General features: G+C 36.2%; 1 protein-coding gene across 8 annotated transcripts in view; it reads right to left on the minus strand.

Moving 5' to 3' along the window:
• Positions 1-273: 273 nt before the first annotated feature.
• syngap1a (synaptic Ras GTPase activating protein 1a) overlaps positions 274-27,460 on the minus strand; it is a 55,072-nt gene continuing 27,885 nt past the window's right edge. For 3 of the 8 annotated variants that reach the window (XM_051871896.1, XM_051871904.1, XM_051871902.1), the window contains 18 exons: positions 26,257-26,351; positions 19,695-19,816; positions 19,424-19,577; positions 18,192-18,290; positions 17,667-17,954; positions 16,899-17,234; positions 15,671-15,815; positions 15,453-15,597; positions 14,221-14,457; positions 11,913-12,114; positions 11,642-11,823; positions 11,313-11,514; positions 8,777-9,373; positions 7,200-7,658; positions 6,829-7,002; positions 5,269-5,480; positions 5,118-5,190; positions 274-1,590 (listed from right to left, as the gene is read on the minus strand). In XM_051871896.1, the coding sequence (XP_051727856.1) occupies positions 1,561-1,590; positions 5,118-5,190; positions 5,269-5,480; positions 6,829-7,002; positions 7,200-7,658; positions 8,777-9,373; positions 11,313-11,514; positions 11,642-11,823; positions 11,913-12,114; positions 14,221-14,457; positions 15,453-15,597; positions 15,671-15,815; positions 16,899-17,234; positions 17,667-17,954; positions 18,192-18,290; positions 19,424-19,577; positions 19,695-19,816; positions 26,257-26,351 (3,752 nt within the window). In that variant the 3' untranslated portion in view covers positions 274-1,560. Of the gene's footprint in view, positions 1,591-5,117; positions 5,191-5,268; positions 5,481-6,828; positions 7,003-7,199; positions 7,659-8,776; positions 9,374-11,312; positions 11,515-11,641; positions 11,824-11,912; positions 12,115-14,220; positions 14,458-15,452; positions 15,598-15,670; positions 15,816-16,898; positions 17,235-17,666; positions 17,955-18,191; positions 18,291-19,423; positions 19,578-19,694; positions 19,817-26,172; positions 26,202-26,256; positions 26,352-27,460 lie in introns of those variants that run through there. The other 5 variants (XM_051871898.1, XM_051871901.1, XM_051871899.1 and 2 more) reach the window with 5 other exon arrangements.

Here is a 27,460-nt window from a genome sequence, read left to right on the forward strand (position 1 = left end):
ATTATTCATTTTTTACATTAATAATGAAAAGTTTTATTTTTCAGATGTCTGTTATAATTTTTACATTTATGATTTAATACAGATTTATTATAAAAAAGTGGTGGTAATAATCAAATGAAGTCATAAAACATTAACAATTTAATTATTATTTTTTATCAAATTAAAAAAGTGTAACAATTCCTTTTATTTTCTGGCAAACAAAGTGCCGCCCAACAGAGATTTACTGTTAAAAACTAAAACATGGAAGAAAGATTGTCTGATAGTCCTTAAAAGTAAAGTTTTAATATTTTTATTATTTATATTATTATTATTACTTTGAGAAATACATTCTAATGTACAATAGCAATATATTTCTGTCACAATTTCTTCAAGTTAAACCGAACTTTTATTTTGACGGGTTGTCATGAAGACCTTTGAGTTTCTGTGTATCTGACGAAAGATTTTATCAAATAAAAATGGTGAAACGCTTGTGAAGTAAAACCATATCTGTAACACATCTTAAATAGAGTTTAATTTCATTGAGTCACGTGCGGAGCGGCTCACTAGGGTCTGAAGAGCGAGTGCTTTAGTGTGCGGCTGCATCGTTTGTGGCTTCATTACGAGAGATGAACACTGGAGTTTAGCTCTAGTCAGATGGTTGGTTGCGTCTAAATCACTGAACCTCTTCATCCAGGTGTTTCGTACAAACACACACCTGCACTAAACGAACACGTCCGCTCGCTCTCCAGAATCAAAGCACGACAGCAATCCCAGAGCGTTTCCCACACTGACCGGCGTCTCGTCTTCACTTCTTCGGCTGGAGGAAGGCGAGGCGAAGCAAGCCAGTCACATCCACGTCTCTCTCAGAGATGAGCATGAGATAAACCGAGTGTCCGACTCACTCGTCAAGTCTTTTTTTGCCCTGTTGTTCTCAGTGGAGCTCTTTAGGCACGGAGAGGAGAGCCCGCCCCCCGCTCGGGACAGGAAGGGGCGGGATTCTGAGCGGCACGACAGCGTCTGATTGGCTCAGAAAGAATCAAGCCCCTCAAAACATCATTTGAAAAAAACAAGATTTGTTATTGAGTCATTATTAGGAAGTTGAGGCTGCAACTGATCAAAAACACACTCACACACACACATACGTACACAAACACACTCCTGCGGTAAAGAGAGAGAGAGAGAGGCAGGGGATGATGGGAAGAGAATGAGAACTTCATAAACGAATGTGTCTCTCTCTCTCCGTCTGCGTTGATTTTCTTTGTGCTATCGGTGTGATTGTTTCGGCCTCGAGATGCTGATTGTCGTCCATTTGGCTCAAAAAAGACAAAGACAGCAGGAGAGAGAGACACATCTGAGAAATATATATTTATATATCAGTTATATACATATATACTCTCAACATGTGTTTGTGAGAGAGAGAGAGAGAGAGAGAAGGAGAGAGAGAAAGACAGAGAGTTTGTAGAGTTGTAGAGTCGGTCGTCCTGCTCAGGCTCCGCCTCTCTCTTCTCTCTCAGCCAATCATCAGACATTCCTGGGTTGAGGTTCAACCAATCACATGTCCTCTAGTCCTGCACGAGCCAATCATGTTCCAGAGTGGGCACCATAAATCGGCTGAGGGAGAAACAGAAGCCGAGATTCAGAAACCAATAAGCAGGGATATTATCGTCAACTAAAACTATTAAAAACATCTCTGTTAATTGAAATAAAGCTGAAATAACATAAAATATAAATATCGAAAAAGTTGAAAAACTTGAAACGAAAATTATAAACTGAAATAAGTTGAAGTTGAAGCACTAAAATTAACTGAAAATAAATAATTAAAACTGAAAAAAAAAGCAATATTGAATAAAAAAAAACATGATGACAAATGCAAATAACAAAATTATTAAAAATTGAACTAAAAATATATAAATAAAAGCTAATTGATAAAAACGATAATATAACTCAACACTGACAATAAGAGATTCAATAAAAACATCATAAAAATTCATCACAACAGGAATAGGTCAATATTCATCATATTTAAATGCATTTAAAATAAAGTCATGTGGATAGAAAATATGACACATGATCAGTGAGTGGAGAAGAGCAGCGTGAAAGTTTATCTGCAGAAAGACATGAATAAATGATGACAGAATTCACATAAACATTAGACGACATGATGAGACAGACGTGAGGACAGAACAGAAGTGTAAATGTGTTCGCGCTGCTATATCATGTCATTCTCCATCAGCCAATCACAGGCCCTCCTTCTGAGGACGTGCCGTCACTGTCAGCCAATCACAGGCTAGCGCTGGACATGCCACAGTCCCTCATTCGCTGTGAAGCATCACACACTCAGAACAGACACACTGTGTTCACTGCTGGGGCTGAGCGGCACCAACAAAATATTACAAAATAATATGGGCAATTTCTCCGTTCACACCAAGAACGATAAAAATAATGAATATAAAGTTATTTTAATAATCGCTTTAACTCTAAGAAAACAGCAGAGTTCGCACCACAACTACAATAAAGACACAGAGGAACGATATCGCTTTCCAGCTGATGAACGATAAAAACATTGACAGCCAATCAGAATCCATCCTGCTTTAAAGAGCTTGAACATTTGAACATTGAATAGACGACAAAACTGCAGCGTGCTTAAAATAAACAGAATGATATCATCGGCTGGTGTGGATGCTAATATAGTTATCGTTATAGTTTTCACTATATTTATCGGTATAGTTGTCATTATAGTTATCAAGTTATCATTATAGTTATCGTTATAGTTATCACTATATTTATCGGTATAGTTATCATTATATTTATCGGTATAGTTATCGTTATAGTCATCACTATATTTATCGGTATAGTTATCGTTATAGTTACTATATTTATCGGTATAGTTATCATTATATTTATCAAGTTATCATTATAGTTATCACTATATTTATCGGTATAGTTTTCGTTATAGTTATCAAGTTATCTTTATAATTATCATTATAGTTATCACTATATTTATCGGTATAGTTATCATTATATTTATCGGTATAGTTATCATTATAGTCATCACTATATTTATCGGTATAGTTATCGTTATAGTTACTATATTTATCGGTATAGTTATCATTATATTTATCAAGTTATCATTATAGTTATCACTATATTTATCGGTATAGTTTTCGTTATAGTTATCAAGTTATCATTATAATTATCGTTATAGTTATCACTATATTTATCGGTATAGTTATCATTATATTTATCGGTATAGTTATCGTTATAGTCATCACTATATTTATCGGTATAGTTATCGTTATAGTTACTATATTTATCTGTATAGTTATCATTATATTTATCAAGTTATCATTATAGTTATCACTATATTTATTGGTATAGTTATCGTTATAGTCATCACTATATTTATCGGTATAGTCATCGTTATAGTTACTATATTTATCGGTATAGTTATCATTATATTTATCAAGTTATCATTATAGTTATCACTATATTTATCTGTATATTTATCGTTATAGTCATCACTATATTTATCGGTATAGTTATTGATATAGTTACTATATCAGTATAGTTATCATTATATTTATCAAGTTATCATTATAGTTATCACTACATTTATCGGTATAGTTATCGTTATAGTTATCACAATATTTATTTGTATAATTATCGTTATAGTTATTAGTATATTTTATTGGTATAGTTATCGTTATAATTATCAAGTTATTATAGTTATCATTATAGTTATCACTATATTTATCGGTATAGTTATTGTTAGAGTTATCAAGTTATCATTATAGTTATCACTATATTTATTTATAGTCATCACTATATTTATCGGTATAGTTATCGGTATAGTTAATATATTTATCGGTATAGTTATCGGTATAGTTATCGTTTTAGTTATCAAGTTATCATTATAGTTATCACTATATTTATCGGTATAGTTATCGTTATAGTTACCGGTATTTTTATCAGTATAGTTAACGTAATAGTTATCACTAAAGTAATCATTATAGTATCATTATAGTTATCACCTTATCGTTATAGTTATCACTGTAGTTATGGGTATAGTTATTAGTTTTTGTTATAGTTATTCTTACAGTATCACTATAGTTATCACTATACTTATTGTTATAGTTATCGGTATAGGTATTATCATCGCTATAGTTATGATTATAGTTATTATCACTATTGTTATTGTTATAGTTATCACTATAGTTATTATTATAGTTATAGTTATCACTATAGTTATTATGGCTATAGTTATCACTAAAGTTATTATCACTAGTTTTTGTTATCACTATAGTTATTATTATAGTTACAGTTATCACTATAATTGTTATAGTTTTCACTATAGTTTTATGTTTATAGTTATCACTATAGTTATTATAATAGTTATCACTATAGTTATTGTTATCACTATAGTTATTATTATAGTTACAGTTATCACTATAATTGTTATAGTTTTCACTATAGTTATATGTTTATAGTTATCACTATAGTTTTCATTTACAGTTGTCGTTCTTGGTGTGAACAGTATATTTCATGAAATTTGAGCAGGAAATTCTATGATAAAATGGTTTACATATTCAATAATCGTGGTAATATCAATTTTGATTTGATTGATATTCCAATGAGTGAAATCTTTAACAAATAAAAAATCACATTTGATTATTTTCTCTTGATTATTTCTCTTTGATTATTGATTATTTTCTCTTTTAATTTGGATCTTTATGGACTCAAATCAAAAGATAAGATGATTCATATCAAATGAATGATGATTCTGTAAGCTTATGAATCACTTGAGTTCAAAACTAAAGATTCAGAAGAGTCAAACTGATATTAGAGAACAGATTCAGACTGTAAAACACCTGATACACACAGATCGGTTACAGGAAGTGTGTGTCTGGCACAGAATCACAGCCTTTATGATCAGTCGCGTCGAATACACTGCTTTACAAAATCAGTTTGGTGTTGGTCACATGGTTCATTCCGCACAGCCCCGAGCACTACATCCCATCAGTATCTCTCTCACACACACACACACGACATGTGATGATGTCACAAACGAGCTCAAAGCCATCATTCTCGTGGAGAGACATGAAGGTTACAGACGGTTTCCTAGTGTGCGTGTGACAAACCTGTTCTGTGAATAATCTGGTTTTGAGGTCAGGCATTCCACTTCCTCTCAGCTCATCCTCAACCGCCATCAACCTGCAACACACACACACACATTCCCAGGATGCTCTGGTAACCGCAGGGAAAAGTCGCAGCGCGCGTCACGCGTCTGACCTGTTGATGATGCCCTTGATCTGCGAGTCTTTCTCCATCTGCTGCTGCCGCAGGCGTCTCTCGCTGTCGTCCAGCCGGCTCTGGTACTGCAGCAGGATCTTGCTGGTCTGCTGCTCCTGCGACTGCAGCCGCCGCTCGTACTCCTCCAGCTTCCGGTGCGACATCATCAGACGCTCCTTCAGGGAGTGGATCTCCTCCTCGTACTCGCGCACCTGCACCAGGTCATTATGCAGAACCACTCTTCAGTTGCTTCATGCACAATATTTTGCAAATGATTTTTAAGACTTTTTATTACTGTTTTTATTGCTAAATCTTTATCTTAATGCAAAATAAAATGTTCAAATAATATTAAAGAAGTGTTAAATACGTCACAATGCAAAACGCATCTTTTGGTCACATAAACGTGCATATTTGAAATGATATTTTGCATAAAAAACAATTATTTTTATTAAACACATTTAATTATATCATTTAACTCTCATTACTGTATTGCCCGAAAAAAAAAAATTTTTACATTGTGAAACATTTATAGAACAGTGTTTGTTATACTGCCTTTTTTAAATGGTAATTAATTCAGATTTAAGCATGAAAATACAAAATTATGTTTATTTTTTATTTATTTATTTGTCTGTCATAATTATTAAGAAAATAATGTCACAATGCAAAATCAAACTATTGGTTCTAGAAATATCTTCATTTTCTTTATCCAAATATAATCTTAAATATTTTGCATAAAGAAAATTATTTGTTTATTATAAATGTATTAATTATTAAAAAAATAATTTAAATAAAGCCGTTAACATTTTTTTGCAATATAACATTATTGTTTAATTTTCTACTAATATGTTACAACCAAAACTAATATTTTGGTTGTAAAAATGTCTGTATTTTTAATGCAAAATATAATATGTATATAGATGTATAAATATATACTAAATATAGTATATATACATAAATATAAAGAAAATTATTTATTTATTTATTTTTAAATGTTTTATTTAAAACATTTAAATTTAAATAAAGCCATTATGATTTTTGTTGCACCATGACACAAATTGAATTATATATATATATATTCACCACTTGATTTTGAAGTGAAAAGTGAGCTGGATGTTTCACCTACAACAAGTTTAACAGGAATAGTACTTCTCAAGCACTAAAATGCCTTGTCCTGTCCTGTTGTTTACAGTTTTTCTCAATAGATTTGACACATTTCTCCAAAGTAATGTAACTGCTCTCAAAACAGTTAACACAGAGATCTAAACACACTCTTACCGGTAGCCAAACAGTTCAACTTTACTGCAAATAAAGCACTGGTTTTTTTCTAGTAATGCATTTATTAAAAGTAAATCCTAACATCAAGTCTACAGGCGTACTGTCTAATGATTTTAGAACATTTTCAGCTGTGGATGTACAAATACAAGTACAGATCACTGAGGTAACTGTTTTGAGAACAGTGATCTGAGTTTGGAGAAACGTGTGAAAATCGATTGAGAAAAACTGTACGCACAGACACTCATGATGAACGTGACCCTGAAGCGCCGTGACGTCAGTACTGACCCGGTCCAGACGGGACTCGTCCATGCTCTTGGAGTGTTCCTTCAGCTTGAAGTCCTCGCGGTCCACGCGCAGACTCTCGATGTCCGCAGACAGGTGCGGCATGTTGGACACCCAGGCCACCGTACGCTCGGACGCGGCTGTGGGAGGATTGAGAGTGGACGGAGACTTTGAGCCCTAAACACACAGAGAGAGAACATGTGACCACAGAAGACACTCATCATAGATGAATCTGAGACCATATGAGGATATACACTAGCGGTCAAAAGTTTGGAATCATTAAGATTTTTTTACATTAAATAAACAAACTTAAGAGTGACAACATTTGTAAACTTGACACCTTCTACATACAGAGACTCTGAACGCAAACGTACCTGTTTGTTCCCGGTTGGTTTGAGCAGATGCTGTTGGTTGGTTTGCTGTGTGGATTTTGCTGGTTGGTTGCTCGGTGTGTTTTCTGTGCTCTCGTTAGCTCCGCCCTGAGGGGCGGGATTCTCAGAGGCCGTGCTGGACTGATGTGGCAGACCGGGGGCGGGGCTGTCCTTGACTGACAGCTGCTGCCTCGGCATCTGCCTCCCTCCGAAACTCGACTCGGGCGACTGGAGGAGGTTCCCGCTCTGTGGGCGGGTCTTGGGGGGCGTGGAGTTGGCGGCCGAGCTGACGGACAGCTGGTGGGAGGGCTGAGGCTTCATGCGCTGAGGGGGAGGCGGGGCCATGGAGGCCTGACGGACAGGATGAATGGTGGTAGGGGGAGTGGCCAGAGAGGCGGGCGTGCCGGTGCCTGTCGCCGTCTGCGGGGCGATGCCCATCAGAACCTGCTGCTGAAGATTCTCCTGACGCCACAGAGAGATTCACATCAACTAAAACTGAAAACATGTTCGCTACTAGAAATAAAATAAATATTATCTGAAATAAAATATATATATAAAAAACTTAAACTTATTCTAAAACACAAATTTACTAAAACTTTAATTAGAATTTAAATATAAAACATTAAAACATTAGAATATTAATAAAAACTATAATAGTGTATCAATAATACAAGACTAGATAATTACAAGACTTAATTTAAACAAGTTCAATTAATTAATTAATTAATTACTAATAAGGTTAAAAGTAATTTTATTGACATTTATAAGCCAATAAATGACTGAAGTGTTCTGGAGTTCAGCACAAAACTAGAAATATTTTAATATTATTCATTTATGATAAATAATTATAATAAATTGAAAATTTACATAATATTTACAATGTTCATTAATATTTATTATAAATTCTTATAATATTTTTAATAAATATTCATTAGTCTAAATATTTATTATGCTACGTATTATACATATTTTAATTATTAATGTTAACATTATTACTTTTTCAAAAGGTTTCATATATTTCCAAGAGTTTTATTAATGTTCATGATTTTTAAGTTAAGTGTAACTTTGTTAAAATGCAATAGATTTTCCAGCACAACCACGAAAATCCTGTAAATGATTATTTTTGTTATTTTTGTTATTTTACGAATAATTCAACACATTTAACCCCAAATTTTCAGTACTGTAATGCTGTAAAAATGATAAATGATTTACATTGTGGTGAATTTATAGAAAAGTGTCTGTTGTACTGCCTGTTTTCAAAGTTAATTTATTCTGATTTAAACATTAAAATAAAAAAGTATGTTTATTACTGCATCTAATTATCAAGAAAATAACATCACAATGCAAAACCAAATCTTTTGATCCTAAAAATAGTCTTTAATTTCTTTATGCAAAATACAAATTTAAATATTTTGCATAAAGAAAATAATTTATTCATAATTTATTATTAATATTATTATTTTTTTAATATTAAAAATTCATTTGAAATATGAAAATATGAGCTGCACATTTAATTATATATACATAATTCATAGCAATATTAGCACAAGTGAGCTGTGATTGGGCGAGCGTGGCAGTACCTGCACCTGCAGCGAGAGCTGTCTGCGGGCGTAGTCGGCCTGGTTGTGGCGCGTGAAGTCGTCGCTGTAGCTGTGCGAGTGGACGATGTTGGGCTGCACCAGGCTGTTCTGCGTCCGCAGGGCCGAAAGGTCCTCGCTGCGAGAGAAGCCGCTGTGTCCGAACGTCGGCACGCCGAAGCCCACGTGCCCGTTCTCCGGCTCGGGAGGCAGCAGGAGCGGCGGAGGGGCGGCGGGGGCGTGCGGCGGCGTGTGGTACTGCGGCCCGTCCGAGGCCAGGTGGAACAGAGGGTTCTGGAAGGACAGAGGCACGTGCATGGCGGCCGCCTGCTGCTGCTGCTGCTGGGACAGCGAGTCCGTCGTCAGACCGCCCGAGTGACTCAGACGCAAACCGCCCGACATGCTCGAGCCGCCCGACCCTGCCGACACGCGGCCTCCGGCCCTGAGGGGGGCGCCGCCCATCGGACCGAACCCGGCCAGCCCGGCCAGAGAGCCCTGAGAGGAGTTCAGCATGTCGTTGACGGAGTGCAGGTTCGACACGCTGTTGATGCGTGAATCCTGCAGGTCCATCATAGAAACACTCTTATTCACACTGAGAACCTGACGAGACACACACGAGACCGGACCGTTTGAGAACGAGACGGCCGCTTTTACTCAAGCATCAGGCTCTGTCAAGTCAAACTTGTTTGGATATAGTGCTTTTCATGATACTCATTAGGGATGCACCGATATGAAAGTTTGTCTGATACCGATAATTCTTTATATTTGAAAATCGATAACCGATATATTGGCTGATAAATCTAAATCAACATTTTTATATAATTTTTGAGAGCCTGATTACAAAAACAAAAGTCTGCCCATTAAAATCCATGTCCCAAACACACAATTATAATCTTCTCATTATAATATTATTTAGCTTATATGACAGACTTGCTCTGCACATGTTGAACTTAACTGTGTTTTCCTTTTTGAAGAGATTTTAATCATATTTCAAGCAATTCAAAACCATCATGGTGAACAGCGCACATCTGAAGTGTCTCAGCTGAAGGAAATAATCCATTATTTATCAGCTTTAATATATCGGCCACATTTTCTTATTGGGCCGATAACGATAACTTTAAAAATGAACATATATCGGCCGATACCGATATGGTGGCTGATATATCGTGCATCCCTAATAATAGTTTCAAAGCAGCTTTACAGATAATCATGATGTTTATAATATCCTAAAATCTTTCTGCCTTATAGCTGCATTCAGCAGATTAGAGATGGACGAAAATATAGTTACATTTTGCGAAGATACAAGCAGTTGAGATTTGCTATATAGTACAAATATTGCTTTATGTGGTGTACTTTATGAATATAGAGCTGTGTGATGATATAGTTACATTTTTTAAAGCAAAATTCATGCTGATTTAATCCTAAATCAAAAGGGATTTATTAGCATGCTTAAATATCAAGAAAACAATGCAAAACCAATCTTTTGGTCCTAAAAACAGTCTTTTAAAATATTATATATAATTATATAATTACTGGCGCGTTAGTGAATAGTGAGATGAGAACAAGAAAAGATCGACACAGGATCAATAACATTACCTTCCAAATGATCCTAATGCTAGGAAAGTGGTTATTTTTTTTCAACTATGTGAAAGTCTCAGCAGAGCATTATTTGTTTGTATTCGGTGTATTTCACGGTGGATTATTTGGTCACAATTTCAGCGCAGGTTTTGCGAACAGACTTTTACGATATGGATCCGACAGCAACACGGTCTAATGCCTGATCTGTGATCAGAGTTCAGTCAGATTTTCATTGTCTCAAAATCATTTAAAGCTGTTTTTATGCATCGGTAAATCAAACCAGTGAGTAAACGATCAACTACACATTGTTAAATACAGAAAGCGATCAAAGAACGCTCCCTTTACAATCGCTGGAGCTGTCAATCAAACTGCGTGAGTTTACCTGGTCAAAACTCTCGTTAGAATCAGTGACGCTCTTACACTACACAATGAATCTCTTACTGTATTTACATCATGTTTGCATTGTTAGTTATGATGAAAGCATGCAGAAATCGCGTTGCAATGACAAGATCACTGCATTCACTCGATCAACAGACTGTCTGTCATCTGCTCAATGCTCATCACTGCAACCTTCCATGTGACGGGAATAGATCTAAATATAATGCAATAATCAACACTTTTCACGATTCGTTAATCTTGACAGCTGTAAGAGTAAAAACGTAGTAAAAGTATTCAAGAGTGTTCCACATGTAATACTCATTTCATATGCAAAGATGTCAGCCAATCACAGCAGTGGGCGTTTACACTGAAGTCTCACAGCAGACACGCCCCTTCAAACAGAGTGTGGCCATTTATTTCTAAATTATGACAATTTTTTTATTTAAAAATCATATTAAATTACAAAGGCACCTCAGGAAATATTATGAAAAAATCCAGTTCAAGACCCCTTTAAATATTAATTACACGAGTGTACTGCATGTATACGGAAAAAAATTCAGTGTGAGTGTGTGTGTTTGTGCACCTTGGGGTCTGGTTCAGTGATGTCAGAGCTGCTAGTGCAGTAGGCGGGGCTTGAGCGTGCGAGAGGAGGGCGGGTCACGTAGAACACGTCTTTGTTGCCGCGAAGATCCCGCTCGGAGAAAGCAGCCATTCCAGGGTGAGAGAGAACGCCACTGCCGGACAGACCGGCCGTAGGAGACGGTAGACGAGAGATGTCTATAGAGCTGAACACACACACACACACACACACACACATACACACGTGACCATCAGTCTGTTGAATCCACAGCCGTACGTACAGTGAATATTTCCCTTTATATACACAGACAGACAGAAAGACAGACAGGTAACCTGTTGAGGTCTCTCATCATGAGGCTCTGGAAGTCATTGGTGGCGAGGCGGCTGAAGGCGGGTCGTGACAGGTGTCGTTCGGGCGGCTGGTGACTCGCCTGACGGTGCAGCTGTGGGTTCCGCAGCGCCACGCTGATGTCATTCAGTAACCGCGGCAACGGGCCCAGCTTCAATATGGCGTCCTGAAGAAACGGAAAGAGATGCAGCCAACCAACACTTCAGCTGTTTGCCAACATCACACACACACACACATGAAGATGGGCATCCGTACCTTACTCAGCTGCGCCATGACCTCCCACAGCAGACTGTGCAGGATGGACAGCTCTCGGCCCAGGTCGATATAGCCCTCGAACGCTCCGGCGTTACTCACACACTCCAGATTGGAGATCTCGTACAGGAACTGCTGCATGGAGCCCCACTCCATCTCCAGGAACTCGTTCATGAAGCCCAGATAGTCCTCCTTCCCACTGAACCTGCAGAGAACACACAGACAGCAGTGTGGGAGAGACAGACAGACGGACAGAGAGAGAGAGAGAGACAGGGCAGAGCGGTGATGGGCGACAGAAAGAAAGAGAGACAGATGATAAGTGACGAGCCAACAGACTGAAGATCAACTGTAAACACAGACCGCCGTGAGACGCTGTGAGACGACATGAGACAGATATAAACCCTGAGATATCATGAGACACACTGAGACGGACGGCAGGAGCCACCAGGGTTATCCGAGCTGGCTAAAACTGAAACCATAAAAACACATTTACACTGCTTGAAATAAAATGACAGAGCTCCGCACATGACATGCGGGGGGAAAACATGTATATCGTGGCCATGAATAAAAAATTCGTTCCCACGACTTACTAATACATCAGCAGCACGTTTTACTGATTCGTTCCCTTGTTTTAAGTAAATCGTGCACACAATATAATTCGTTCCCTCATTTTATGCAAACAATATAATTTAATCCTTTATCTTAAGGAAATTGTTCACATGATTTAATAATTCGTTCCCTCGTTTTAAGAAAATTGTTTGCATGATATAATTCGTTCCCTCATTATAAGCAAATTGTTCGCACGATATAATTCCTTCCCTCGTTTTAAGTAAATTGTTCGCACAATATAATTCCTTCCCTCGTTTTAAGTAAATTGTTCGCACGATATAATTCATTCCCTCGTTTTAAGTAAATTGATCGCACGATATAATTCGTTCCCTCATTTTAAGTAAATTGTTCGCACAATATAATTCGTTCCCTCGTTTTAAGTAAATTGTTCGCACAATATAATAATTTGTTCCCTCGTTTTAAGTAAATTGTTCGCACAATATAATTCGTTCCCTCATTTTAAGTAAATTGTTCGCACAATATAATTCATTCCCTTGTTTTAAGTAAATTGATCGCATGATATAATAATTTGTTCCCTCGTTTTAAGTAAATTTTTCGCACAATATAATTCGTTCCCTCATTTTAAGTAAATTGTTTGCACAATATAATTCGTTCCCTCGTTTTAAGTAAATTGTTCGCACAATATAATAATTTGTTCCCTCGTTTTAAGTAAATTGTTCGCAAAATATAATTCGTTCCCTCATTTTAAGTAAATTGTTCGCACAATATAATTCATTCCCTTGTTTTAAGTAAATTGATCGCATGATATAATAATTTGTTCCCTCGTTTTAAGTAAATTTTTCGCACAATATAATTCGTTCCCTCGTTTTAAGTAAATTGTTCGCACGATATAATTCCTTCCCTCGTTTTAAGTAAATTGTTCGCACGATATAATTCGTTCCCTCGTTTTAAGTAAATTGTTCGCACGATATAATTCCTTCCCTCGTTTTAAGTAAATTGTTCGCACGATATAATTCGTTCCCTTGTTTTAAGTAAATTGATCGCATGATATAATAATTAGTTCCCTCGTTTTAAGTAAATTGTTCGCATGATATAATTCTTTCCTCGTTTTAAGTAAATTGTTCGCGCGATATAATTCGTTCCCTCGTTTTAAATAAATTGATCGCATGATATAATAATTTGTTCCCTCGTTTTAAGTAAATCATGCACACAATATAATTCATTCCCTCATTTTAAGTAAATTGTTCGCACAATATAATTTATTCCCTTGTTTTAAGTAAATTGTGCACACGATATAATAATTCATTCCCTCGTTTTAGTAAATCGTGGCCACGTTGCAATAATTCTTTCCCTTGTTTTAGTTAAATCAAAATGAGGGAACGGATTAGTTCAACGTGGCAACATTTTACTAAAACGAGGGAAAAAATTAATAAGTCGTGGGAATAAATACTAAATAGACATATAAAAAAAAACTAATAAAAATGGCAAAAATTACTAAAACTTTAACAAAAACTAAAATGAAAATGAAAAAAATTCAAATAAAAAACTAATTCAAAATGTAAACTAGAACTATAATAAAAACTATAACAGTAAATTAACTATAGTAAAATAACACTGGTGCCGACGCCTAAATGGGAATGAAAGCGAGAGTGGGCGTGTCCGTGCGTGTCATGTGATGGATGACTGACGGATCAGAGCTGGTGATGGACGCGCTGAATGACGCTGGACTCTAGTGACTGACTTTGAAAAGCTGGCCAGGCTCTGCACCACCTTGGCGATGAGCGTGAGGGTTCGCGAGGTGCGTTCGGACGGATACTCCTGCGTCAGATTGAACAGGGACGGGGACATGATCGCCGGACACAGGAAGCGCAGGAAGAGAGAGGAGCTGATGAGGCGGTCGGCGATGTCCTCTCGACCGCGTTCAGCGCAGCGCACCCGCCACGACGCGAACACCTCCTTCAGCTCTCGAGGAAACACGCTGCAGAGAGAGAGAGAGAGAGAGAGAGAGAGATTCACCATCAGAGCGGACTGGGAGATTCATTCTGCTCGTGTTTGATGAATGAGGCTTTATTTGATAACAAGAGTGGATCAAACCAAAGAGATTCAAACATCCTCCTGAAGATGAGAGGAGCGACTGAGACGAGTGTCGTCTGATCACTGGAGCAGTTATCGTAATAAATTAATGTAGGACAGAAAACATTTGATCATTTAACCGATTTGGAAATACTAAACCAGGGTTTCCCAAACTGGGATTCATGAGGGAACTGCAGAGGATTGGATGAAACGCTAATATTGATACATTTTGTAATATTTATAAAATAAATATACATTTTTAAAATAAAAACAATCAAAATAAGATATTTACTAACAATTAATTCAATCATAATGTAAAATAAATAAATAAAAATGTATGTAAAATTCATGTAAAATTTAAAATAAATAATTTTAATATAAAAACAATTAAAATAAAACACTAATAATTATTGAAACAATATTTTTTAAATAAAAACAAAATAAAACACTTACTAATAATTAATTAAATTATTACAATGTAAAATTAAAATAAAAGCAGCCAAAATAAAACTTACTAATAATTAAATCATTACCACGAAAAATTCAAATAATTAATTTCAAAGCAAAAACAATCAAAATAAAATTTTTACTAATTAAATCATGTAAAATTAAAATAAATAATTTTAAAATAATACAATAAAAAACTTACTAATAATTCATTACATCAAATAATTTTAAAACAAAAGCCGTCAAAATAAAAATTAAATCATAAAAATATAAAAATGAAATAAATAATTTCAAAATAAAATCAATCAAAATAAAACACTTACTAATAATTAATTAAATCATTAAAACCGTGACCGTGTTGTTAAATCATCTATATATTAAGTTAAAGGAGTGTTTGGTTTGTGAATCTCTGCTCTGGACGGATCAGCTGACGTGTGGCAGACTGGAACTGACCAATGGGAGTTGATGATCTTGCAGAGCGCCAGCTCGCAGCACATGCGCAGGTTGGCCTGATGGTCGGACAGCACAGACGGAGGCGTTCGCATCGGATCCACCTCACAGTTCTCCTCCGACTCGTACAGCGCACGGATGAACTCTCCTGAAGAGCAGAAGACCTTCGTCATCATCATCATCCTCACACACACACACACACACACTGCGTCAGCACTCACCGATGGTGTCCTTCAGATAGCGATGCGCTATGAGCTTCAGGAACTCCTCGATGGCTTTGGTGGCCAGCGTGTTTTCTCTGAAGATCAGGTGCTCGCGGTCGATGAAGCGATCCACCTCGCACATGGCCATGTCAGACAGGAAGTCCTGAAACACACACTGACGTCAGTCACCTGACCACTTCACAGGGTGGTACTTTAGTATCAATGACGACACGAGCAAACCTCTTCACTCCCGTTTACATGCATTACTCCACAGTACAGCACAAGTGATGAACTCACACTCTCTGTTACTGTTTATTTCTAGGAAATTCTCAATTTTATATTTGATTTTCTTTATATATATTTTTTATATATATTTATTTTTAGAAATGCTCAATTTAATATTTTAGAAAACAGAATATTTTTTAAAAATATTTTATATATTTATATATTTATTTTTTAGAAATGATCAATGTTATATTTTAGAAAATATAATTTTCTTTATATATTTTTAATATAATTAATTTTAGAAATACTAAATTATATTTAATAGAAAAATATATATTTTTTAAATATATTTTTTACATATTTATTTTTTAGAAATTATTGATTTTATATTTTGGAAAACATGTATATATTTATTTTAAAAAGTTCAATTTAATATTTTATAAAACAGAATATATTTAAATATATTTTTGTATATTTCTCTTCAGAAATGATCAATTTAATATTTTATAAAACAGAATTTCCTTTATATATTTTTAATATAATTGTTTTTTATAAATTCTAATTTATTTTTTTTGGAAAAATAATATTTTTAAATATATTTACACATATATATATATATATATATATTATCAAGTTTATAGTTTAGAAAACAGAATATTTTTTAATATACTGTATATACATTTTTTAATTTTTATTATGTAATTCTGCTAAAATTGATCAATTTTATATTCGAGAAAACTTTTTTTTTAAATATACTTTTTAATGTAAGTTTTTATTTTATATTTTAGAAAAATTAATATTTTTAGTTTTTTTATATATATTTACTTTTAATAAATGCTCAATTTTATATTTTAAAACTGAATGTGTGTATATATATATTTTTTTTTAAATCAATTTAATATTTTATATTCTGCTATATTATAAACAGAACAGTGGCACAAAAGTATTTCTCCATAATTCTTTCCGTACGTATCCAGACCTGGAGGTGAGTGAACGGGAAGCAGTGAGTGTGACCTCTGACCTTGGCCTTGCCGGTGCTCTGCAGGATGTGCACCAGCGCACACGCCACCTCCTCTTTGCTCTTGGCGCTCAGCAGCGGCTCCAGAACTCCACACAGCGTCCTGTAGTTGTTGGTCACGTACTCGGCGAACTCCTTGTACAGCTCCATGGGCAGGATGTTCATGGTCTGGTAGCGAGACTTGAGGCGCAGCGAGGCGTTGATGATCTTCCCGCTGCTGCCGCCGCCGCCTTTGGCCAGAACGCTGGGCTGGATGACGGGATACCACTGCTCCACGAACTGACGGCCCGTGATGCTGGGGATAGGGATGCTGACCAGACCCAGATACGTGCTCTTCTCCTGCACACACAAACACACGCGCTGGTTATGATATGAAATTATAACAAATATACGTTACAGTGTTTATTTGATTCAATTTGAAAACATTACGTTTTATGCATTTATCTGAACACCATAGATTTTGGTATTAAATTGGTATTAAATCATAAAACACAGAATCTGGAAAAATTAAGTTCAAATTTATAGGGCCCAATTATTGAAAATAATTATTACATTTTATGAATTAAATTGATTAGACATGCTTTTTAAGTATTAAAAGTTAATTAAGGAATTAAAACGGAAAGATAAAACAGATTTCGTAGGGCTCTATAAAGCTTCAGCTGTTCTAGAAAGGTAAAGTTTTACTCAGAGGTAAAGTGAGTTATTAAGGCGTGATCGATCTGAATCTCTGATATCAGTGCGGGTCAGTGATCAAGTGCACTTATAATTCACCCTCTCTCTCCTGTAGTGAGCGAGCTTGTGTAGCAGCACAGCACAGACCTTCCGTCTCTTCTTGTCCGTCTCCTTGTACAGGTGCAGTCTCAGGCTGCGGATGGCCGGGAGGTTGTTGAACTCGAAGTGTTCGCCCCAGAACACCGTGTCCGTCCGCGGTTTGCTGGTGGTTCGCGCGTACAGCATGTCGTCCAGACACAGCTCGCAGTAGTAGCGCTTCTTCGCCGGGAGGTCGCGGGCCTCGATGATCCACAGCTTGAGCACATTATCAACACGGCGGCTGTTATCCTGCAGAAAACACAGTCAAACACACACAATGAGCAGATAAAACTACTAACACTAAAAGATGAAAAACTTGGATGAGCTCATCTAAACGCACGAGAGCCATAATAATTCATCAGATTATCTTCTCAGTGAATGCAGCAGAAGCACTGATGACATCATCTTGCACTCATGGGCGGGGAGAAGCGTCTGTCCGTCATCAGACGATCTCCAGAATGAAAACATGCTCTGAAGCTGCCGTACCTTGTTGGGTTTGATGGCTCGCTGCAGATTCTCGATCCATTTGTCCCTCTCGGCAGCGGAGCGGCACGCGAAACACTTGGTGCCGGACGCCGTCGTCACCTGAAGGGCACAGATTCAGCACTAGTGAGGCTACAGGAAGTGACGATTACTAAATAAACAAACCTGATTCAAAGAGTGAGTCTGACTGTCGTTTGCTGCAAACACTCTTAATCATATTCAGAGCATTTGCTTTGCATCTTGTATAATATTTCTATGATTCTATGATTGAATTACACACAGTCTTTTCTGAAATATTTGTTAAAAAAAAACTTTTCCTCTTGCGTTTTCATAGTCACACTGTTTTTGACCAACTCAATTTGACTATAAAATAAAAACAGCTATAAAGTAAAACTATAAAATAATGTTATCATATTTACATAATTATAATTTTATGAATAATTATTATTATGATTTTATATATTTAATTAACATAAATACATGAATACAAATACATTTTTTATTTAAATAAATATTATAACATGATTTAAATAAATTTGATTAAAATAAATAAATAAAAGAACAGTAAAAGAATGCAATGATGTAACGTAATAGAAACTAAATAAATAAATAGAACATGATTTAAATAAATGTGTTTAAAGTAAATGAATAGAAATTGATTTAAACAATAAATTAATAAATTTGATTTAAATAAACAAAAAATTGATTAAAATAAATAAAACATGATTAATATAAATAAATTTGATTTAAAAATGAATAAATGTATTTAAATTCATAAAATTTGATGTAATAAATAATAAGTAAACACAAATATTTAATTAAAATAAATAAAACATGATTTAAATAAACATTAAATTATTAAAACTAAATTGTAAAAAATTGAAAACAATTGTATTAAAATAAAAATAATATATATTTAATTAAATTTAAAAATGATTTAGATAATTATTAAATGAATATATTTGGAAAAAAAACAAATTAAAATAGATAAATAATGCAGTGATGTGTCATAATAGAAACTAAATATTTTATAAAATTTTAAATTAAACATATAAATCTGCCACACAGCAGGATGATCATATTTGGGGTCAGTGGATCTAAAAGAAGCTGAAAAGCACTGATCTAGAAGTCTGGATGGCGACGTTCACTGACGTGTTTGGCCAGGATTTGAGGATCCCAGGTGCAAATTCATTGTTCTACTCAGAAAGCAGCAGTGAACGGAGACTGACACAGACCTCGAAGCAGTACTCCTGCCCGAGGATGCTGGAGTGGACGGGTTTGATGATGGCGTCCTCGTCCAGCGTGAGGTCCAGGGCCTCGGCCGCGCTGCTCGGAGACAGCAGGGACTCGTGCGAGTGAGACTCCTTGAAACTCTGCATGAGGCGCGTCCTGCAGACAGACAGACAGACGGATTGTTCTATATGTGCTGTACGTGTGTGACTCACTGAAGCACAATGGGAGCGTGAGTCACTGCATCTGCTGCAGTGTGTGTGTGAGCATATATACCTCTCCTGGTCAGCACTGCGGAATCGTGGGAGGATCATGTGGCGGAAGCTTCCTGTACGGTCGAGTTTGGGTTGACTCTTTGCTCGTTTAATCGATCCTTTCAGGCGGCGACTTAGAAAACTCTGCGAACACAAACACACATGCACTCATTTCCATGCTCTTATTTTAGTGTGTGATCGTAGAGGATCTCCAGCAGAGGGCGGCGTGAGCCAGAGATGCCGTTTCTGCGCCGTGAGTCACTGCAGCTGCTGCCCACGCGACGCTCTCCGTGACATCTGCAGCGCTGCTGCGTATGTGTGTGTGTGTGTGACTCAAACCATCGGTTCAGATCACTTTTAGCACACACTCAAACTGATATTAAAGTCAGCATGAAATGGAACTTCCAACCGATTTTCCCAGCTTACAAAAATATGGTCTGAAACGTTCTGAAAATGCTATTTCTGAACGTTTCTTCTTGGTTATAATAATAAGGGAACATTCCAGTTCATCATTATGCGAATGTTCCTTTTGAATGTTTTCTGAAACAAGTATTAACATTTAAAAAACGTTAGATAAACTAAAACGTTACAGAAAAAAATCAATGAATGATGTTTTTTATTAAAGACCAGATAACTTTGAATGAACGTTCTATTAACGTTACTGGAAGAACGTTTGTTCATAACCTTGCCAGAAAGCCAAAGTGCAAACATTTTTATTTGACAACTGTATATTCTATTAAATATATGTCTAAAATACAAGGGAGGAAAATACTGAAGGAAGTAGAAAAGAGATGGATATGAAGATATGAAATGAACAGACTGAAAACTTTATCTTGTTAGATAAAAACATAAATGGACAAAGTTTTCCTTTGGAGACATTTCTAGTTGAAAAAGGTAATATATTTTATTGCAATACTCAGCATATCGCAAAATGTATAAAAATCGCAATAATATCGTATTGTGGCTTTAAAATTGTGATAACATCGTATCGTGGATTTAGAATCGCCATAATATCGTATCGTGGTTTTAGAATTACAGTAATATAATATCGTATTCGTGGCTGTAGAATCGCGATAATATAATATCGGATTGTGGCTTTAGAATCGCAATAATATAATATCGTATCGTGGCTGTAGAATCGTGATCATATAATATCGTATCGTGGCTGTAGAACCGTGATCATATAATATCGTATCGTGGCTGTAGAATCGTGATCATATAATATCGTATCGTGGCTGTAGAATCGCAATAATATAATATCGTATCGTGGCTGTAGAATCGTGATCATATAATATCGTATCGTGGCTGTAGAATCGCAATAATATAATATCGTATTCGTGGCTGTAGAATCGCGATAATATAATATCGGATTGTGGCTTTAGAATCGCAATAATATAATATCGTATCATGGCTGTAGAATCGTGATCATATAATATCGTATCGTGGCTGTAGAACCGTGATCATATAATATCGTATCGTGGCTGTAGAATCGTGATCATATAATATCGTATCGTGGCTGTAGAATCGCAATAATATAATATCGTATCGTGGCTGTAGAATCGCAATAATATAATATCGTATCGTGGCTGTAGAATCGTGATCATATAATATCGTATCATGGCTGTAGAATCGTGATCATATAATATCGTATCGTGGCTGTAGAATCGCAATAATATAATATCGTATCGTGGCTGTAGAATCGCAATAATATAATATCGTATCGTGGCTGTAGAATCGTGATCATATAATATCGTATCGTGGCTGTAGAATCGTGATCATATAATATCGTATCGTGGCTGTAGAATCGTGATCATATAATATCGTATCGTGGCTGTAGAATCGTGATCATATAATATCGTATCGTGGCTGTAGAATCGTGATCATATAATATCGTATCGTGGCTGTAGAATCGTGATCATATAATATCGTATCGTGGCTGTAGAATCGCAATAATATAATATCGTATTGTGGCTGTAGAATCGTGATCATATAATATCGTATCGTGGCTGTAGAATCGTGATCATATAATATCGTATTGTGGCTGTAGAATCGCAATAATATAATATCGTATCGTGGCTGTAGAATCGCAATAATATAATATCGTATCGTGGCTGTAGAATCGCAATAATATAATATCGTATCGTGGCTGTAGAATCGTGATCATATAATATCGTATCGTGGCTGTAGAATCGCAATAATATAATATCGTATCGTGGCTGTAGAATCGTGATCATATAATATCGTATCGTCGCTGTAGAATCGTGATCATATAATATCGTATCGTGGCTGTAGAATCGTGATCATATAATATCGTATCGTGGCTGTAGAATCGCAATAATATAATATCGTATCGTGGCTGTAGAATCGTGATCATATAATATTGTATCGTGGCTGTAGAATCGTGATCATATAATATCGTATCGTGGCTGTAGAATCGTGATCATATAATATTATATTGTGGCTGTAGAATCGCAATAATATAATATCGTATCGTGGCTGTAGAATCGTGATCATATAATATCGTATCGTGGCTGTAGAATCGCAATAATATAATATCGTATCATGGCTGTAGAATCGTGATCATATAATATCGTATCGTCGCTGTAGAATCGTGATCATATAATATCGTATCGTGGCTGTAGAATCGTGATCATATAATATCGTATCGTGGCTGTAGAATCGCAATAATATAATATCGTATCGTGGCTGTAGAATCGTGATCATATAATATTGTATCGTGGCTGTAGAATCGTGATCATATAATATCGTATCGTGGCTGTAGAATCGTGATCATATAATATCGTATCATGGCTGTAGAATCGTGATCATATAATATTATATTGTGGCTGTAGAATCGCAATAATATAATATCGTATTGTGGCTGTAGAATCGTGATCATATAATATCGTATCGTGGCTGTAGAATCGTGATCATATAATATCGTATCGTGGCTGTAGAATCGCAATAATATAATATCGTATCGTGGCTGTAGAATCGCAATAATATAATATCGTATCGTGGCTGTAGAATCGTGATCATATAATATCGTATCGTGGCTGTAGAATCGTGATCATATAATATCGTATCGTGGCTGTAGAATCGCAATAATATAATATCGTATTGTGGCTGTAGAATCGCAATAATATAATATCGTATCGTGGCTGTAGAATCGTGATCATATAATATCGTATCGTGGCTGTAGAATCGTGATCATATAATATCGTATCGTGGCTGTAGAATCGCAATAATATAATATCGTATCGTGGCTGTAGAATCGCAATAATATAATATCGTATTGTGGCTGTAGAATCGCAATAATATAATATCGTATCGTGGCTGTAGAATCGCAATAATATAATATCGTATCGTGGCTGTAGAATCGTGATCATATAATATCGTATCGTGGCTGTAGAATCGTGATCATATAATATCGTATCGTGGCTGTAGAATCGCAATAATATAATATCGTATCGTGGCTGTAGAATCGTGATCATATAATATCGTATCGTGGCTGTAGAATCGTGATCATATAATATCGTATTGTGGCTGTAGAATCGCAATAATATAATATCGTATCGTGGCTGTAGAATCGTGATCATATAATATCGTATCGTGGCTGTAGAATCGCAATAATATAATATCGTATCGTGGCTGTAGAATCGTGATCATATAATATCGTATCGTGGCTGTAGAATCGCAATAATATAATATCGTATCGTGGCTGTAGAATCGTGATCATATAATATCGTATCGTGGCTGTAGAATCGTGATCATATAATATCGTATCGTGGCTGTAGAATCGCAATAATATAATATCGTATTGTGGCTGTAGAATCGTGATCATATAATATCGTATCGTGGCTGTAGAATCGTGATCATATAATATCGTATTGTGGCTGTAGAATCGCAATAATATAATATCGTATTGTGGCTGTAGAATCGCAATAATATAATATCGTATCGTGGCTGTAGAATCGCAATAATATAATATCGTATCGTGGCTGTAGAATCGTGATCATATAATATCGTATCGTGGAGCCTCTGGTGATTCCCACCCTAATAAATATTCATGCAGCACTTTTCCCTTGAGGATTCCATGAAGGCTCAAATACAGTTTAGAGTAAAAGGAAAAGGATCCGATAACGGAATCCTCACAAGGTCAGGTGCATGTGCTCGTGTCATTGGTCCGAGGCGTTGCCGTGACGACACTCCTGATCTCCAGCACTTTCCCCCGCAACCCACGAACACACAAACTCCAGGAGCACTCGAGAGACGCCCTGACACTGACCTGCACTCCCATGAAGCCTCATTGACATCATGCTGACACCAGCTCAAATTAAACCAGACGAGGAGAGTCTGAAACATTATTATTCTGGTCTCATGTTTGAAATGATAGTCTAACAGGAAACGCTCTCGCAAGGTTCTCTTAAAGTTATTAGTCTCCACTAACGTTAATGGAAAGTTTGTTCAAAGTTATCTGGTCTTTAATAATGTTCTCAAAACATTCTTTTTTTATTGTTTTACTTCTAAAATGTTTTTACAACATTTAAAAACTGGTTGATTTTCACGATTCTAAATGTTGAGAACTTTCAGAAATAACGTATTCATAACTTAATGGGAACATTAGCCAAACGTCCCTAGAACATATGTTTGTTGTCTGAGCTGTTGTGTTACTGATCAACAAACAAACTCACACGTGCCGTTCATAAAATATCTACTATCATTTACAAGTAAAATGGCCTCTTCATTTTAATTCAGTTTTAAACAGATTTTACAAAAACAAAGATTCATAAAACCTCTTCAAACTGAAGATAATTCGACGTGTCTTTCTAACGATTATGAAACAGATGAGATGTATCGGGTCAGTCAACAGACATTATTATTCATAATCAAAGCAATGAGCAAACAGTGCTTATACTAAGCTTATGTATTTAATCTGTCCATGTTTAAAAGTGATACTAAAATCTTTGTATTATTAAATATTATTAATATTATCCCTACGAACCTACAGAGGATGAATGGATGATTATTTATTTCTACTGAATAATCTGGAAATCAAACACATCCTTTTATCATTTTTATCTTTTTAAAATGATATATTATTAGTTTAGTTATGAAATTCGCACATGTTTTGCAACATTTCTTGTTAGAAGGACCAAACTAAAAAAAACAACCCACACAAAACACGACTAAAACACCAACCTGAAAATAAATCCTGAATCCTCCGGAGAAACATTCACCACAACACGTGATCAACACACACACACACACACACACAAACAAACACACACACACACACACACACACACACAATTACACTCACAATCACACACACACACATACACAATTACACTCACAATCACACACACACACAATTACACTCACAATCACACACACACACATACACAATTACACTCACAATCACTCACACATACACGCACACTCACTCACTGACTCACACACACAATCACACACACACACAAACACAATCACACAAACTCACAATCACTCACAATCACACACACACACACACAATTACACTCACAATCACACACACACACATGCACACACACTTTTACACAGACACACACACTCACAATCGTGCACACACACATTTACCCTAACAAAAAAAAAAAAAAAGCGCTGTATTTTTATATTAAATAAATAACTGATTTTATTTTTATATGGTTTTTACAAATGAGGATGTCCTCAAAATATGGTTAGGTAGAAACACACACATACACACTCTCTCTCTCTCTCTCTCTCTCACACACACACACACACACATGACGGTCCCAGAAGTCTCCACGGGAATGTATTGTCAGATTCAGTTCACTTCTGGAGACGAATATGACCCAAAACAACAGCTAGTCTGTAAACCCACAATCACACACACACACACACACACACACACACACACACACAATCACACACACACACACACACAATCACAGTGACACACACACTCCACTTACCTGTTCACAGACACAACCTAATGAGACTAAACACAATGGCATCTGAGACGCGTCCTGAAAGCAGACGCTCATCACTGTTACTCCAGATAACAGAAATATGGTCTAAGAACGCTTTGAGAATGTCTAACGTTCCCATGAAGTTATAAAAACGTTATTTCTAAAACTTTTTTTCTTGGTTATGCAAACATTAAGGCAACATTCCATTTTATAACTGAAAGGTTTCAGGAAAAAACGTTCAATGAACGATGTATAAATGATATTTTTGTGCTAGAGATGATTAAAGACTAGATAACTCTGAACGAATGTTCTATTAACGTTAATGGAAGAACGTTTGTTCATAACTTTGAGAGAACATTCCCTGTTCGCTGGGAATATCCTCCAGTATTAGTAGGAACAGAGAAAATCCTTACACTAACCTGGATTAAAAATGCAAATGAACGAGATGATGAATGGACGACACACACTCAATTAAACATGCAGCACAATGAGGTCATGTGATGGCATACTGCATACTGTTTCACATACTAGTTTAAGAAGGGTGTAGTATGCAGTGCACTAGCTGTCCAATCGGAACACTTCCAGAGATAGAGGGGGCGTGTCTGTACTCACAGGCTGTCGGAATGGCTGTGTAGGGGCAGTGGGCGGAGTTTCCATGCTTCTCTGCCGCGACGTGGCAAAGCTCTTCCTGCGAGCACGAGCGTGCTCTAAAACACACGAAAGAGAGAGAGAGAGAGAGGGTTATTTACTATTTACTTTATTAAATCAGGAAGCAGATGAGTAAAATAAAGCAAGTATGAAAACGTTATTTCTGAATGTTCTCTAAACATTCAAAACATTCAATTTTTGAAATGTTTTTTTCTTGGTTATGTGAACGTTAAGGAAACATTCCATTTTATAATGTTGCAAACATTACGGGAACGTTACTTTTGAATGTTCTCTGAACGTTCTGAAACAAGTAGTAACATTTAAAAAATGTTAGATGAACGTCCAACTAAAACATTTCTGAAAACACTCCATGAACGATGTATGAATGATGTTTGTGCTAACGTTTTGAGAACATTATCAAAAAACTGGATAGGTTGACTGAATATGATAAAAACTAAAGGACATTTGACACAAGACTAAGACAATTAATACACACAAACTCACACACACACACACACACTCGGCTGTGTCTCTCTGGGCTGTTGTCAGTGTTTTGTCTTGTTTTGTGGTGATTCATCCCTCAGGACACCGAACCTTTACAGAACTTACATTCCTGCTGCTATAAATACACTCCCAGCCTCCATCTCTCTCTCTTCAGTCCCACATATTCACGCGGCTCTCAGCATAATCACAGCAGAAATAAAGCCAGAGGGTTCACAGACGAGGATTGATTACTTCGCTCTCCATCTACTTTCGAAATCTCCACTTAGACGTCAATAATACCTGGAGTTTTCTATGCACTGACATTCACGCTCGTCTCAGAGGACGTTTTTCAGATGCGCCGTGACTCTCTAAAAGAACCCGACCTGCCATTTCTGCTCATGGACACTCAGATCAAGAGAGCCATAAAGACATGTGACCAATCAGAATGGTGTAGATACGGAGAACTGGACATTGATCTTCACCCACTGAGCTGCATTCACCCAATCAGTTAGTCTCCGCCCATTCACACAGTCTCCGCCCACTGATATAGTCTCCACCCACACATATAATCCCAACCATTCACAGTCTCCACCCACATATATAAACCCACCCATTCACATAGTCTCCACCCACACATATAATCCAAACCATTCAGTCTCCGTCCATTCATAGTTTCCACCACACA

The sequence above is a fragment of the Ctenopharyngodon idella genome, chromosome 19 (assembly GCF_019924925.1).
Source record: "Ctenopharyngodon idella isolate HZGC_01 chromosome 19, HZGC01, whole genome shotgun sequence".
Taxonomy (NCBI): Eukaryota; Metazoa; Chordata; class Actinopteri; order Cypriniformes; family Xenocyprididae; genus Ctenopharyngodon; species Ctenopharyngodon idella.